The sequence below is a fragment of the Gobius niger genome (genome assembly GCF_951799975.1).
Source record: "Gobius niger genome assembly, chromosome: 16".
Classification (NCBI taxonomy): Eukaryota; Metazoa; Chordata; class Actinopteri; order Gobiiformes; family Gobiidae; genus Gobius; species Gobius niger.
In genome coordinates, this window is record NC_136867.1 from 26,974,354 (window position 1) to 26,991,020 (window position 16,667).

At 38.6% G+C, this 16,667-nt stretch overlaps 2 protein-coding genes across 10 annotated transcripts in view; one reads left to right on the plus strand and one right to left on the minus strand.

The window, feature by feature from the left end:
* Positions 1-1,355: 1,355 nt before the first annotated feature.
* LOC306976308 (uncharacterized protein) lies at positions 1,356-3,341 on the minus strand (the record flags this gene model as incomplete). The annotated part of the gene is made up of 4 exons (XM_079574228.1): positions 3,130-3,341; positions 2,378-2,653; positions 1,641-1,837; positions 1,356-1,470 (listed from the first exon to the last, which is right to left on the minus strand). Exons 1-4 carry the CDS (start codon positions 3,310-3,312, stop codon positions 1,356-1,358), a joined length of 771 nt encoding a protein of 256 aa, XP_079430354.1. The 5' UTR covers positions 3,313-3,341.
* Positions 3,342-11,778: 8,437 nt separating this feature from the next.
* Positions 11,779-16,667, plus strand: part of mark3a (MAP/microtubule affinity-regulating kinase 3a) — a 105,760-nt gene continuing 100,871 nt past the window's right edge. For all 9 annotated transcript variants that reach the window (XM_079573452.1, XM_079573457.1, XM_079573456.1 and 6 more), the window contains exons 1-2: positions 11,779-12,075; positions 12,531-12,804. In XM_079573452.1, the coding sequence (XP_079429578.1) occupies positions 12,754-12,804 (51 nt within the window). In that variant the 5' untranslated portion in view covers positions 11,779-12,075; positions 12,531-12,753. The remainder of the gene's footprint in view (positions 12,076-12,530; positions 12,805-16,667) is intronic.

The following is a 16,667-nucleotide window of genomic DNA, read 5'->3' on the forward strand; positions in this document are numbered from 1 at the left end:
AGCAGGTTCACCCTGAGCACATGTGACAGACGTGACAGAGTCTGGAGACGCCCTGGAGAACGTTCTGCTGCTGCAACATCATCCAGCATGACCGGTTTGGTGGTGGCTCAGTGATGGTCTGGGGAGGCATTTCATTGGAGGGCCGCACAGCCCTCCATGTGCGAGCCAGAGGTTCCCTGACTGGCATTGGGGACCGGGATGAGATCCTCAGACCTATTGTAAGACCATATGCTGGTGCTGTGGGCCCTGGGTTCCTCCTGATGCCTGATAATGCCAGGCCACATGTGGCAAGAGTGTGTCAGCAGGTCCTGCATGATGAAGGTATTGATGTTCTGGACTGGCCTGCCCGTTCCCCAGACTTAAATCCAATAGAGCACATCTGGGACATCATGTCTCGGTCCATCCATCAACGCCACGTCGCACCACAGACTGTCCAGGAGCTGACTGATGCTCTAATCCAGGTCTGGGAGCAGATCCCTCAGGAGGACATCCGTGGTCTCATCAGGAGCATGCCCAGGCGTTGTAGGGAGTGCATTCAGGCACGTGGAGGCCACACACACGACTGAGGATGATACAGACTCGTTTGGAGGCATTTCTACAGAATTTGGATCAACCAGTGACCTGATTTGTCACTTTGATTTTGACTATAATTTTGGATCCAGACCTCCAGGGGCTGAGAATTTGATTTCCATTTATCTTTCTTATGTTATTTCGTTCTCAACACATTGCCCTAAAATATGAATAAAGATTTTCATCCGAAAAATCGAATTGATTGACATCTAGGGTGTGTTTTTTGAGTGTGCCCTAAGTTTTTGTGAGCAGTGTATATTATGACAAATAAAACTTGTTTTTGTCATGAATAAAAATAAAATGGATACAAAAAGATACATAACTTGTTATGTGAAAATCAAATATATTTCCTATGTGTTTTTACTCAAGTGTAAAGTTACTTCATTACATTATAACTCAAGTTGAAAAGTAGTGAATGATATACAGTGGAAGGAAAAAGTATTTAGAATTCCTTATATTTTTCTCAGTTCTAAAGTAACTCTCTCTGTCCAGTAGATGGCGGCACGCGCATGAGTTTGGCTCGCGCTCCGCCATTGAGCTGAAAGAAGAAGACTCGTCCCTCTGGAGAAGCTGAGGTGCATCATGCGTGGCTCTAAAGAACTGCCCGAGGACCTACGATCGAGGATTGTTGACTTGCATAAAGCTGGAAAAGGCTACAAAACCATCTCCAAAAGTCTCGATGTTCATCAATCCACGGTGAGAAAAATTGTCCACAAATGGAAAAAGTTTGGCACTGTTGCTTCACTTCCAAGGAGTGGCCGCCCTGTGAAGATGACTCCCAGAGCTCAGCGCAGGATCCTGAAGGAGGTGAAGAAGAACCCCGGGGTGTCCGCGAAAGACTTGCAGAGGTCACTGGCGCACGTGAACATCTGCGTGGACACGTCGACCATCCGGAAAACCCTGAACAAGAACGGAGTCCATCACGTGAGGGCGTCACGGAGGAAGGAACCGTCTGAGGAACGTCTGAGGCATTTGGAAATGACTACGGAGCCCCTGACCTGCATCAAGAGAGAAGAAGATGATGATGAAGATGCACACTGTTGTGTCCTTGAGCAAGACACTTCACCCACCGCACCTTCAGTGTCTGCGGACACTGGAGTGTGAGTGACAGCGTGAGAGTGACTGGTTCTTTACTGTAGAGGAAAAAGAAAAGAAAAGTGCCACAAGTTACATTTACTGTGTGACTGAGGAAAACTGTGTGGTCCATCCTCAGCTCCTCCATCACCTCCTCCATCACCGTGTGGCCCATCCTCACTTCCTCCATCACCTCCTCCATCACTGGCTGTTTCCCAATTGCCAGGATCCTCGGCGTCTCGACCACTTCGGACGTCATTCGCGTCATCACGGCGCCGCCAAGTGGTGTTCCATTTCACCTGGACCACTCGCCCCCTCGCAGCTCGACTCCTCCGTTTGGCTCATTTACGAAGGATACAGCTGTGGATCCTCCGCTGCCTCGGAGAGCTGAAATTACCCATGATGCACTGCAGCATAGTTTCTTTTTTCTTTTCTCGCAAAACTTTATTAGTTTGAACTCACTTTAAAAAAAGTTTTGTTCCACATAAACAGTTTCCTGGCCTCTGTTATTCATAAAACAGTTGTTTTAATGAGCATAGATTGACACGTGACCTGACGCAGCCGCTCGCTCCGGAGGCCGTTCCATTTGAGCTCAAAGGCGGCGGAGAGAGGACACTCCGCTCCGTTTTGGAGGAGCCGCCACCGAGGACGTCAACAAAGTGGCCAAATGGAGGACAGATCCTCGCAATTGAGAAACAGCCACAGTGTGGTCCATCCTCACCTCCGCCATCACCGTGTGGTCCATCCTCACCTCCTCCATCACCTCCTCCATCACCATGTGGTCCATCCTCACTTCCTCCATCACTGTGTGGTCCATCCTCACCTCCTCCATCACCTCCTCCATCACTGTGTGGTCCATCCTCACCTCCTCCATCACCTCCTCCATCACCGTGTGGTCCATCCTCACTTCCTCCATCACTGTGTGGTCCATCCTCACCTTCTCCATCACCTCCTCCATCACCGTGTGGTCCATCCTCACCTCCTCCATCACCATGTGGTCCATCCTCACCTCCTCCATCACCATCTTTTTTTTTCCTTCTCAGTTCAGTTTATTCGGTCAAAATTATGACAAAAGATTTACATTCAGTTAAGTTTACTTCTTCATAACAGAACATACAAAATGACCGAAAAGGTAAAGGCTGAAGCTAATGCTTATTTTGCCTACCCTTGTTTTTTTTTTAAACTTACAGCACGTGTTTTTGTTAACTTTCCAACATAACATCAACATTCAAAAGGATTTTATTTTATTATATATGTATATATATATATATATATTTTTTTTTAAAGTAAGTTGACAGTCTTAAACAAACTAGTAAACAGAATTAAGGTATTTTTCAAGTGTAATACTTTTATACATTCTCTTTAGGTGGAAGAGAGAGGGACATAATTTGACATCCTCTGTACAGTCATTCCAGAGAACGACCCCTTTAATGGAAATACAAAATCTCATGGTGTTTTCTCCATCACTGTGTGGTCCATCCTCACTTCCTCCATCACCGTGTGGTCCATCCTCACCTCCTCCATCACCTCCTCCATCACCGTGTGGTCCATCCTCACCTCCTCCATCACCTCCTCCATCACTGTGTGGTCCATCCTCACTTCCTCCATCACCGTGTGGTCCATCCTCACCTCCTCCATCACCGTGTGGTCAATCCTCACTTCCTCCATCCGTGTGGTCCGTATGGTCCATCCTCACCTCCTCCATCACCGTGTGGTCCATCCTCACTTCCTCCATCCGTGTGGTCCGTATGGTCCATCCTCACCTCCTCCATCACCGTGTGGTCCATCCTCACTTCCTCCATCCGTGTGGTCCGTATGGTCCATCCTCACCTCCTCCATCACCGTGTGGTCCATCCTCACTTCCTCCATCCGTGTGGTCCGTATGGTCCATCCTCACCTCCTCCATCACCTCCTCCATCACCGTGTGGTCCCCCGGCGCTACAGCCCGGGACAAGCATGGACCGCAGCACACTGTTCTGCTGCTGAGAAGGTGTTTAGAAGGTGTCTGGCTGTGACCTCCTCTCTCTCCAGGACCCGGGGGCGTGTGGGTCGGATCAAGGCTGACCCTTCTCACCCTGGACACGGACTGTTCACCCCCCTCCCCTCAGGCAGGAGGCCACGGTCAGACTCAGACCCAAACCTCCCACCACATGGACAGTTTTTCCCTCCACCATCAGACTCGTGAACATAAGAACCTGCTCCAGCTGTTTGCACTATTGCACTGATGCACCTGCACATCTGTAAATACACTCAAACTGTTCTGTGTCAAATATCACATTTTACTTTAATCTTCTTTTGCCCTTATAGTTTTAAAGTTTTTGTATATTATTATTTATCTAAGTGATGTGTTGTCACTGTTGGGGAGAAACTGAATAAATCAAAGGGAGACATTGCAGTTAATGTTTATTTTATGACTGATATTTTCATCATTAACCCCTTAACTCCCGCCTGAACCGAGCACATTTTCTCCAGTTTGGCTTTACCCCAATACAAAAGCTTCTGGAAAAAAGCAGTGAAAACAGCAACAAAACTGAGACGAAAACAATGATGGAAATGTGACAAGAAAGTGACGAAAAATTGATGAAAAAGTGGCAAAAATGTCACAAGAAATTGACAAAAAAATTATGAAAATGTGACAAAATTTTGATAAAAAATGGACAAAAATATGACAAAAAATGACAAAAATGTGATAAAAAATTGATGAAAAATGTACAAAAATGTGACAAAAATGTGGTTAAAAAAATTATAAAAATGTGACAAAAATTTGATAAAAAATTGACAAAAAAATGACAAAAATGTGACAAAAAATGAAAAAAAAAATGTGACAAAAAAATGTGAAAACAAATTTTATAAAAATGTGAAAAAAAATTGACGAAAAATGACAAAAATGTGACAAAATATTGACAAAAAAATTACACAAAAATGACAAAAAATTACAAAAAAATTACAAAGAAATTGACAAAAATGTGATAAAAAAAATGACGAAAAAATTACAAAAATGTGACAAAAATTAGATAAAAAAAAGGGCAAAAATGTGAAAAAAAAGATAAAAATGTGGAAAAAAAATGGATACAAATTTGACCAAAAAATTACCAAAATGTGACTAAAAAATGACACAAATTTGATAAAAAAAATGACGAAAAAAAGACAAAAAAGTTACAAAAATGAGTTGAATACCCAACAAAAAAATGATGGAGAAAAAAAAGTCTGATGACGTGAGGAAAAAGATCCTCTCGGGTCAGGCGGGAGTTAAGAGGTTAAAGAATACCTCATAAATGTGTAAGCCACCAAGTGCTTTTGCTCTGTTGCTCACATCTCCTAAGACATGACTAACTTTACCAGGGGTGGGGACGTCTCCAGTCTCCAGGGAGATGTGACTAAAGTCGGCAGAATTTGAGATTTGAATAGTTCAGGCCTCATCCAAATCCATTCTTTGATTACCCACTGCATTAATAGCCTTTAATGATTAAATATGAGTTACATATTCATAAGTGTATTCATAGTTCTGTGTTATTTGGGGCTATGGGCATTTTTGCAAGGTGCATTCTGTATGAAAATCAGTGTGTAGCTGCATGTTTTTTTAATCATATGTCACTTGTATGTAATAATATTATGTAAATAGTAGTAGTTTATTTCTTCGGTCATATATAAACATTTAGAACACGTCACATGTTTTCAAAGATTTTTTCAAAGTTTATTTTATGACTGATATTTTTATCATTAACCCTTTAACTCCCACCTGAACCGAGCACATTTTCTCCAGTTTGGCTTTACCCCAGTCCAAAAGCTTCTGGAAAAAAAGCAACAAAACTGAGACGAAAACAATGATGGAAATGTGACAAAAAAGTGAGAAAACATTGACAAAAAAGGGACGAACAATTGATGAAAAAGTGGCACAAATGTTACAAGAAATTGACAAAAAATTGACAAAAATGTGACAAAAAAATGATAAAAATGTGACAAAAAATTGACAAAAATGTGATAAAAAAATTGACCAAAATGTGATAAAAAATTGACAAAAATGTGATAAAAAATTGACAAAAAATGACAAAAATTTGACAAAAAATGACAAAAATGTGATAAAAATGTGACAAAAAAATGACAAAAATATGACAAAATTGACAAAAATGTGACAAAGAAATGACTTAAATGTGACAAGAAATTGACAAAAAATTGACAAAAATGTGACCAAAAAATGACAAACATTTGACCAAAAAATGATAAAAATGTGACAAAAAATGACAAAAATTTGATACAAATTTGACAATAAAATGACAAAAATGTGACAAAAAATGAGAAATATGTGACAAAAAAAACATGTCACTTGGATGTAATCATTGTATGCAAATAGTAGTAGTTTATTTCTTCAGTCATATATAAACATTTAGAACACGTCACATGTTTTCAAAGATCTTGTACATTACATTAAGAAAACTGTATTGTAAGTGCTAAAGGGGTTTAGGCTGAAGTCGAGCCTAATCCCATTCACAAATGTAACACTATGACCAAATATGGCACAAAATACAGATACTCTAATACCAACCATGGAAACACATAAGTATTCAGAATACAGTACTCTGATTGGACAAAGTATTCTGTAACTAAATACAATTTCAAACTATTCTCCCCAACGCTGTGTTTTATGTTTTATGTTGCACGATTGAACCGACGAAAATTCCTACTTGTGGACCTGCTCATAACAAGGGCCAATAAAAACAGATCTGAAACTCAAATAATGTCTTTCATAACTCTAGATGACAACTTTAAGCTAAAGGGAAAGAGAAGTAGCAGTTACTGTGGCCTACAGAAGGTTTTTAAGTCTATGGCGCCCCCTATGGGCCTGCGGGAAACGAGCCTCACGACCCACCACTTGTTGACGACCTCATTTCTTTTTTAACAGTTTACATGAAAAGGTGAAGGTCAGGTTAGTCCAGAGATAGAGACCCTTTAGTGTCACGTATAACACTTTTATTGGCAAGTTTCTCAAAGATATTATTATATTACCGTGCTCTAATTCTTCCATGCCTAAATTATGGCGTGGTTCTCTGGGGGAATAATCATAAAAGTACAATCCAACCCACTTTTATCCTACAAAAATAAAGCGGTCAGAATAGTCAGCTATGCAGATTATTTTGCCCCAACAAATCCTTTGTTCATGAAATCAAAAATACTAAAACTACACGACTTAGTTGATCTTGGCACAGCTATTGTTATGTATAAGGTTCATAACCATAAGCTTCCTGAATGTTTAAAGAAAGGTTTAAACCCAGAGAGACTGGCTATAATATCAGAGGAACTCATATTTCAAAAAATGACAAAAAACATGACAAAAATGTGACCAAAAAATGACAAAAAATGACCAAAAAAATGACAAAAATGTGACAAAAAAATTATAAAAAATGGACAAAAAAATGACAAAAATGTGACAAAAATTGAGTTTTTTTTTAATTACATAATTTCAAATGCGATGTGAAGTTGCCTCATGGACAGATTCCTTACTCAAAGATTCTTTCTACATTCATGCATTGGTAAAGGTCTGTGAAGTGTCTTGCCCAAGGACACATCTGAGCCACTGTATTTTCTTTCGCTTTACAAAGGGGCAGGTGCAGATTACTGTTGTGTCCTTGGGCAGAACACCCCCACTGTATGAATGTAGTGCTTGAGCACCACGGGTCGTCTCATGATCGGAAGGTCAGGGGTTCAAATCCCAGCTCCTGAAGGGGCCCACTGTCGTTGTGTCCCTGGGCAAGACACGTCACCCTCCAGTGTCTGTATACATTGGTGAGTGGATCATGGCTGTAAAGCTTTTTGGGCCTAATGAAGGTAGAAAAGCGCTTTATAAGTTGAGTTGAGACTGATTCTGATTGTTAATATTTTGTCAAGTTGTGGCCGTGTTTTGTTCACATTTTTGTTGTGTTTTCAAAGTTTTTTTGTCGTGTTTTTGTCACGTTTTTGTTGCATATTCTTCACTTTTTTGTTGCTTTTCCTTGTTGCTCTTTTGTTGTTTCTTTGTTGCGTTTTTGTCACTCTTTAATGGGTTTTTGGTTGCATTTTTGTCACTTTTTTCTTGTGTTTTACAAAAATGCAACAAAAAAATTGCAAAAAAGCAAAAAAAAATACTAAAACACAACAAAAAAATTACAAAAATGCAAAAAAGTGACAAGAACGTGAAAAAATATGACTAAAAAAATCAATTTTATAGCTTGTAGTCGTGTTTTTGTCACGTTTTTGTTGTATATTCTTCACTTTTTTGTTGCTTTTCCTTCCTGCTTTTGTTGCTCTTTTTGTTGTTTCTTTGTTGCTTTTTTGTCACTCTATAATGGGTTTTTGGTTGCATTTTAGTCACTTTTTTCTTGCGTTTTACAAAAAAGCAACAATTTTTTTTTACAAAAACGCAAAAAAGTGACAAGAATGTGAAAAATATGACTAAAAAAATCAATTTTGTAGCTTGTAGTCGTGTTTTTTCACGTTTTGCTTTTCCGTCCTGCTTTTGTTGCTCTTTTTTTGTTGCTTCGTTGCGTTTTTGTCACTCTTTAATGGGTTTTTAGTTGCATTTTTGTCTCTTTTTTGTTGTGTTTTACAAACACGCATCAAAAAAAATGACAAAAACGCAAAAAAGTGACAAGAACGTGAAAAATATGACTAAAAAAAACAATAATGCGATAACAACACAAGGAAAAATCTTCGATCAATTTTGCAGCGTGTAGTCGTGTTTTTGTCACGTTTTTGTTACATATTCTTCACTTTTTTGTTGCTTTTCCTTGTTGCTTTTGTTGCTCTTTTTGTTGTTTCTTTGTTGCTTTTTTGTCACTCTTTAATGGGTTTTTGGTCGCATTTTAGTCACTTTTTTCTTATGTTTTTATCTCTTTTTTGTGGGTTTTTTCTTGTGTTTTCTTTTTGTCATTCTTTTGTCACTTTATTGCTGCTTTTCCGGCACATTTTTCTTCATCTTTTGTGGGTATTTTATTGTTTTTTTCTCCATCATTTTTTGTCATTCTTTTGTCACCTCATTGTTGCTTTTTCATCACTTTTTAGTCTAGTTTTTGACACTTTTTTTTCAAGAAGCTTTTAGATTTGGGTAAAGCCAGACTGGAGACAATGTGTTTGGCTCAGGTGGGGGTAAAGCCAGACACTTGCCAGGCTTGTAAAGTGTAAGTCATTATTATTGTTATGACAAATGAACAGCTGTGGCTTCGTGTTGTTTTGCACCTTTACAGCAATTATATAACTTTTCCAATGATAAAAATCCAAACGAGGCCAGATTTATTGTCCCTGTTTTCAAAGCGACAACAGACTTTCAGAATCAGCGAGGATTACAGGGATTAGGACGACAACAGGTAGTGTTTTGTCTCGTGTGACAGCACTTTACAGAGGTTTAAAACTCCCAATCTGACAGCTGTGGAGTTTATTCCCAGAGAGATTTGAACTCATGATGAGGTCTGCGTCTCCCTCGTCTCTCTCTCTCTCTCTGAGCTCAGCCTCGCTCTTCAGGGACTGCGGGAAATAACAGCACTCACATCACGAAGGCATAACGCGAGGCTTCAGAACTGCCATTAAACTTTGTGCTGCCTATTTTATCGACTCCCACCTGAACAGAGCACGTTTTCTCAAGTTTGGCATTACCCAAATCTAAAAGCTTCTGTAAAAAAAAAGTGAGAAAATAGCATAAAAAATGAGGATGAAAATGCAACAAAAAAGGTCCAAAAAAAGCAAAACATTCTTTTTACACAAAAGCAAAAAAAAAAAAAGCTACACAAATTACAAATGTGCAGCAAAAAAGGAGACAAAAAAGCAAAAAATAAATAAAATTACAAAAACACAACAACAAAAAAAATACAAAAATGCAACAAAAAAAAATCTAAAAAAGCAACAAAAATTACAAAAATGCAGCAAAAAAGGAGACAAAAAAGCAACTTTTTTTCCCACAAAACACAACAAAAAAGTTACAAAAACACAACAAAAAAAAACTAAAAAAAATACAAACAAAAACAAACAAAAACACAACAAAAAACTACAAAAACACAACAAAAAAACTACAAAAACACAACAAAAAAACTACAAAAACACAACAAAAAAATTACAAAAACATAACAAAAAAACTACAAAAACACAACAAAAAACTACAAAAACACAACAAAAAAACTACAAAAACACAACAAAAAAGCTACAAAAACACAACAAAAAAAACTACAAAAACACAACAAAAAACTACAAAAACACAACAAAAAAGTTACAAAAACACAACAAAAAAACTACAAAAACACAACAAAAAAGTTACAAAAACACAACAAAAAAACTACAAAAACGCAAAAAAGTGACAAGAACGTGAAAAAATATGACAAAAAAAGGTGACAATAATACGGCAACAACACGAGGAAATCTTCGATCAATTTTGTAGCTTTCAAACGACGTATTCTACTGGCCTATAAGCTCTCCAGGTGAAAAGACAACTTGATTTGGGTAAAGCTGAACTACAGAAAATTCGCTCAGTTAAGGCGGGGGTTAAGAAGTTAAAACGTTACTTTTGACCTGGAGATGATGTTTTAATCTCATCTGTGAAAGATGTTTATTATTTGTACAAAAAGTTAAATTTGGGTTAAAATTTGGCATTAAAATGTCTAAACAATTTCAGATTAAGCCAAATATTTGCTCTTATAGGTTTGGTAATTGTGTTACGATAACCCGCTGTTGTCCTGTATAGGCTGTGATTGTGATAAATATGTAAACATGACTGAATTTACTATTTACTTAAATCTAAAAGCTTCTCAACTGGAGGGTTTACAGCCTATAGGCCAGTGTAACGGCTCATTTGAAAGCTAAGACCTACAAATTGATTGCAACTCTTTCATCATGTTGTTGCCGCGTTTTTGTTACATTTTGGAAGTCACTTTTTTGTCGTGTTTTCATCTCTTTATTGTCACTTTTTTGTCGTGTTTTTGTCTCTTTATTGTCACTTTTTTGTCGTGTTTTTGTCTCTTTATTGTCACTTTTTTTGTTGTGTTTTCATCTCTTTATTGTCACTTTTTTGTCATGTTTTCATCTCTTTATTGTCACTTTTTTGTCATGTTTTCATCTCTTTATTGTCACTTTTTTGTCATGTTTTCATCTCTTTATTGTCACTTTTTTGTCATGTTTTCATCTCTTTATTGTCACTTTTTTGTCATGTTTTCGTCTCTTTATTGTCACTTTTTTGTCGTGTTTTCATCTCTTTATTGTCACTTTTTTGTCATGTTTTCATCTCTTTATTGTCACTTTTTTGTCATGTTTTTGTCTCTTTATTGTCACTTTTTTGTCGCGTTTTCGTCTCTTTATTGTCACTTTTTTGTCGTGTTTTCGTCTCTTTATTGTCACTTTTTTGTCATGTTTTCATCTCTTTATTGTCACTTTTTTGTCATGTTTTTGTCTCTTTATTGTCACTTTTTTGTCGTGTTTTCGTCTCTTTATTGTCACTTTTTTGTCGTGTTTTCGTCTCTTTATTGTCACTTTTTTGTTGTGTTTTCGTCTCTTTATTGTCACTTTTTTGTCATGTTTTCATCTCTTTATTGTCACTTTTTTGTCGTGTTTTCGTCTCTTTATTGTCACTTTGTTGTCATGTTTTCATCTCTTTATTGTCTGTGTTTTTGTAGGTTTTTTTGTCGGGTTTTCGCAGTTTTTTCATCATCTTTATGTCGCTCTTTTGTCATTATTTTGGGGTTGCGTTTTCAAGAAGCTTTTAGATTTGGGTAAAGCTGAACAGGAAAAGATGTGCTCAGCTCAGGCATAAGGAGGGTAAGAGGTTAATGATATTTATGGCTTAATCGCTTATGGTTTAAATGGACAAAGTTAAAATGTGTTGCCCATTTAACTTTTTAAAAACTATCTTTCACTTGAAAACAGTTACAGCTGTTTGCTAATAGACGTTAGCTACATACCGTTATATTGAACATATTGCCATAAAAGTATCATACACGTATTTATTAAACTCTAGACAGATAATACATATACTTAAAGTGCTAATTGAATGTTCTATATAGATTTTTAAATTTTAAATAAACTGCATTGTGTTTTTTCTTTTACTTTTTCGTTTTTGTGATGCCGTTTTGTCCGACTCTGCTGCGGCTCCGTGAACTCGGCCTAATCCAGCCCCAGCGTCGAGCGGCCATTTTGGTCCCACCTAAACCCGAGACAGCAGCCCCACTTCGGCCGCCCGGAGATGGACCAAACCGAGCCCTGGACCAGCATTTCGGCCTCCCGTCTCCTCTGAACCCCCTCGCCGAGCTCCCGCGCCCCGTTCCGCTCGCCTGGATATGTTTTTGGACCCACTTTGGGGCGATTTTCGTTGGGAAGAAGTGGCGGCGAGCGACAGACATTAACTAGTCCGCCTTAACCCCCAGTTCTCCGCCAGCCCCGGATAGAGAGGCGGACAGTGATTTTTAACAACTCGGAGATAAGGTAATTAAACGTCCAGCCACGTGCCCAACGGCTTCACTACTTTATATTGGATTACAGTTTGAATTTATACAATTTTGGCTTCCAACAGTTTGTAAATTCGGCTGAAACACGTCCGGTGTTACAGCGAATTATGCACTCATGACTGAATGCGTTCCTTTGCACTACGTCCTGTCTGAAAATAGCTATTTTGGGGTCTATGTAGCATACTATATTCCCTTTTACATAATATATAAAATGTTTACTGCCCACTTCATGCATTTAAATTGGTAACTGTGTATGAATATGGCGATTTAGTACAGGTAAGCATGTGTCATGTGCCAAAACACGGAGAACACCTGAATAAAACTTATAAAAATCGATGTTTTTTACGCCTTAATCTGTTACATTTTGCGCTTGTTGCTTTAATACATCGTGCTGTACAGTTTCAAGTTCTAATTTGTGTTTATCTTTGCCAGTTTCTTTCGATTCGAAGCCAAAGGGGATGCTATTCTCTTCGGGGGAGCGCTTTTTGTTTTAACACCGGGTCCAGCGCTTTGAACGTTGCCACGGTCCATGCCGAGGCCGTCTGCCCAGAGAAACCCTCCATTTTTCGGCTGTCGGACTAAACGAAGAGTCGGTGGGTTTTTGTGACGTTTTTTTTTCCGCGGATCTAAAGCGTCGCAACGAACCGGGGGAAAGATGTCAACCAAAACCCCTTTGCCAACCGTGAACGAAAAAGCGACGGAAAGTGTAAGTACTACTCACGTCTATCAACTTTTTAACTTGATTCTTCGTTTGTTAACTACAACCAACTGACACGCCAACGTTTGAACAATATGGAGAGTGTTTCTGTCCAGTGTCTGTGATTTATTTCATACTTTTTTTTTGCTCTGAAACCCGTAAACAAGCATATCCTCTTTGCTAAACACGCCCTGATTTAAGTTTTCACATCATTCGTCATGTTTAACTTGGATTAAATGTGTAGATTAAACTCTTAACTTTGTTTTAAGAGTCTGAGCTATCTTGTTTTTGGAAATTATGACTCCGCTTTGTGCCCAAATCCGAACAAAACTGTCATCACTTTGCCTGCTTCTCCCTGGCAGGCAACAGAGTAGTTCATGTCCCGTGCTCCCATTGGCTGCGCCTCCTGTCAATCATCGCGTGCAGCCGCAGGCCGGAGGCAGCTGCAGATTCACGGCAGCACGTTCACGATACTGTTTGAGACAGGAGGATATCGCGGTTATAAACAATATTGTTGAAGACCACAGGAAGTCTATCGCAAAAAAATGCCATGTGCTAAAATTAAGGCCTGAAATATATTTAAAAAAAAGCACTAAATTGGATTAAAACTCAACATTTCCTGATGAATAGTAGAAAAAATTTGGTCCAAAGCAGATTTAACGACAGTTTTGGCTGGAGCTGTGAGTTGCCTGTGATTTCTTTTTGCATTTGTGGCATTAAAATGTAATTAAAAAGGGTTAAATCTGACATAGGGCTGAACGATATGGACAAAATGTATTTATTATTAATATTCATGCCAGATATCTTGATACGATATAACTATGGGTTAGGTGAAAACCAAGCATTATTCAGAAAAATGAAAACATAATACAAAAGGGTGCAGTTTTATTGATGAAAATCTATATCTTTTATATCTTGATTTTTCGATTTGAATGTTTTGTATGTTAATATCTCAATATCAGTATGATATATCGTTGCTTTTTCGATATTAATATCTTGAATGTTCATATCTCGATATTGATGCGATAACGATATATCTGACAGTCGTGTCTTAACCCACACCTGAACCGGACACATTTTCTCCAGTTTGGCTTTACTCAAATCTCAATATCAAAATAGCGTCAAAAAACGACAATGAAAGCGCAACAAAAATGTGACAAAACACAACAAATAAGTGGTAGAAAAAAGCAACAAAGAAGCTACAAAAGAGCAACAAAAACGTGCCTGTAAAGCAACAATAATACAACAAAAAAGTGAGTAAAAGGCAACGAAAATGTGGTGAAGTGATGATCAGAGCAACAAAAACACGACAAAAAACTCCAACAAAAATGCTTAAAAAATGGGACATGAATGTGGCGACGATGCACCAAAAACGTTACCATCAAACCAAACTTATGGCTGAAAATTCTTTCATTTGACCAACATCATTTTGATGCATGTGCTGAGAGAGAAAACGTTGGCCTTTGTGACAGTTTTTGTTTCATATGGATTGATACAACCGTTAGAGGGAGATTAACCGTAAAACAAGTCCAAAACTCAGCATTTATGTGGTCATTTCCATCGTAGCCAACATACTTTTATTTTTAGCTGCATGAACTTGTTTTAATTTAAAAGTTAAAGGAACTGTCCACCGTGTTTCCATACTGAGATGTTCTTACCTGAGCTTAGACGAGTTGATCCATACCTGTCTGGTCTTTGTGCCCGTGGAAGAGCCTGGTCGCTTCTAACTTCACCACATTTTGAGCTAGAGGAATATACTGGGAAAGGCCAAATGCTAACAACATCTTTGGTCTTTTTGCGTGACTGAGCGCACACACAAAGACCAGACAGGTACGGATCAACTCGTCTAAGCTCAGGTAAGAAAATCTCAGTATTAATGTACAATGTCAACCAGTCCCCTGCCTTCCATCACCACATTTCTTTTAGAAACTACAAGGCCTTAGCTTTCAAATGAGGTGGCTTATAGGCTGTAAACAAAAACGAGACAAAAAAAGCAACAAATAGCAACAAAATAGCATGACAAAAGTGAGAAAAATGTTCCGGAAAAGCAACAATCATACAATAAACAGCAATAAACCCTGGACAAAAATAAAGTGACTTAATGATGATGAAAAAGCAACAAATAAATGTCAGTCTTAGCTTTCAAATGAAGCATTACACTGGCCTATAGGCTGTAACAAGCCCTTAGTTTGGGGTAAAGCTGAACTGGAAAAAATGTGCTCTGTTAAAGGTGGGGGTCAAGAGGTTTAACCTCTTAACTCCCACCTGAACGGATCCCATTTTCTCCAGTTTGGCTTTACCCCAATCAAAAAGATTCTTGGGGAAAAAAGCACAAAAACAGCTACAAAAAATGAGAAAACAAGGATGTAAACGCAACAAAAATGTGACAAAAATTCAACAAATGTGACAATTCAACAAAAATGTGACAAAAATTCAACCAAAAATGTGACAAAAGAAAAAGAAAAAAAAAACATAAAAAAGGTGAGACAACACAGCAACAACTGGGTCTTAGCTTTCAAATGAGGCATTACACAGGCCTATATAATAGCCAAAGAGGACAGAATGCTTTTGGTTCAGGTGGGAGTTAAGAGGTTAATGATATGAAGAGTTGAACTTTAAATCGGCCACTGTCTGGTATAGTTGTATTTTCTATTATTATATTTTTACTGTGAGAACTTGAACCTTTACACAAATGTACAGCCTTATAGTTTCACAACAATACATTTCGAAAAGCCACTTAGGGTTCACCTTTTGCGTGACCCTCCAGACGCCGTGAATCCGCGGCCGCTCCGCTCTGCAGCCCCTCCCCCGCTCCGTGTCCAAATACGGCGGCGCTCGTCCCTCCCCCTCGTGACTCCGGGTTAAAGCACCGACGGCCAAACAGACGCCGCTTCCGCTCTGAGGTTTTCAACGTTAAACCCGCTGTGTTTTCGTGTCGCAATTGTGCCGCTAATCCCCACGTACGTGCAGTTTCAGACTCGCACGACGACTAAAAACACCCCGAGTGCCTAGTGTCCAACTTAAATGTTCTTTTTTCCCCCCCAATAACAAGTAGTTTCTCTCCTCTTATATGATGAACTGATTTGAATTGATTTTTCACCTGTACAATTTAAAATGGCTTTAGTTGACACAGTAAACTGGCTGAAACTGAATCTAGAAGTGTATTTTTCCTATTTGTTTTCATATTAGCTCCTCTACTGCAAAGAAAGAGCTCGATTCTCTACTTTAATGCAGAGTTGTGCTTTCTTTACCATGTGATGAAGCTGTTGAACATGTGTGAACTGATGCCGTAGCTGAGCTGAAGTTGGTGAGAGTGCGTATAAATGATCTAACGCGGTTTCCTGCTGTTGTTGCGGTCGGGGTCTTTCCCTCCGGAGCCTGACCTTGTTTTCAAACGCCTTCTATCGACCCACTCTGCCCCGTCCAGGTAATTCGGCTGAGCTTTTGTCTAGCGCTGGATTGAGGGAGGGAATAATGCATGAAAATTGTGAAAGTTTATTGTTTAGAAGCTGCTGTTGTCGCCTAAACATGAAGCTAAAGCGGCTGATTTGATCGAACCGAGGAGCAGAGAGATGAGACGTGTTGTGCTAGTTGTCTGTCCTCTTAGACCTTTTTTATTGTGAGGAAAAAAATAGAAAAAGTCCAGTTGGAGAAAGAGAAACTATAGTAGAAACACAGTGAGGTGGGTTCAGAAAAGTCCCACCTTTACGTTTGTATTGAAACACTTCTACATATTATTTTATACAGACAAAACCACAATCCTCATATTTTTGGATGATTTGTTTTCATGCTAGTGTTGTTTTTATTGCGATAACAATCCAGTAATGTTCGTTCAGTGTCTTTTGCTATAGAGAAGTCGATATAAGATAAGA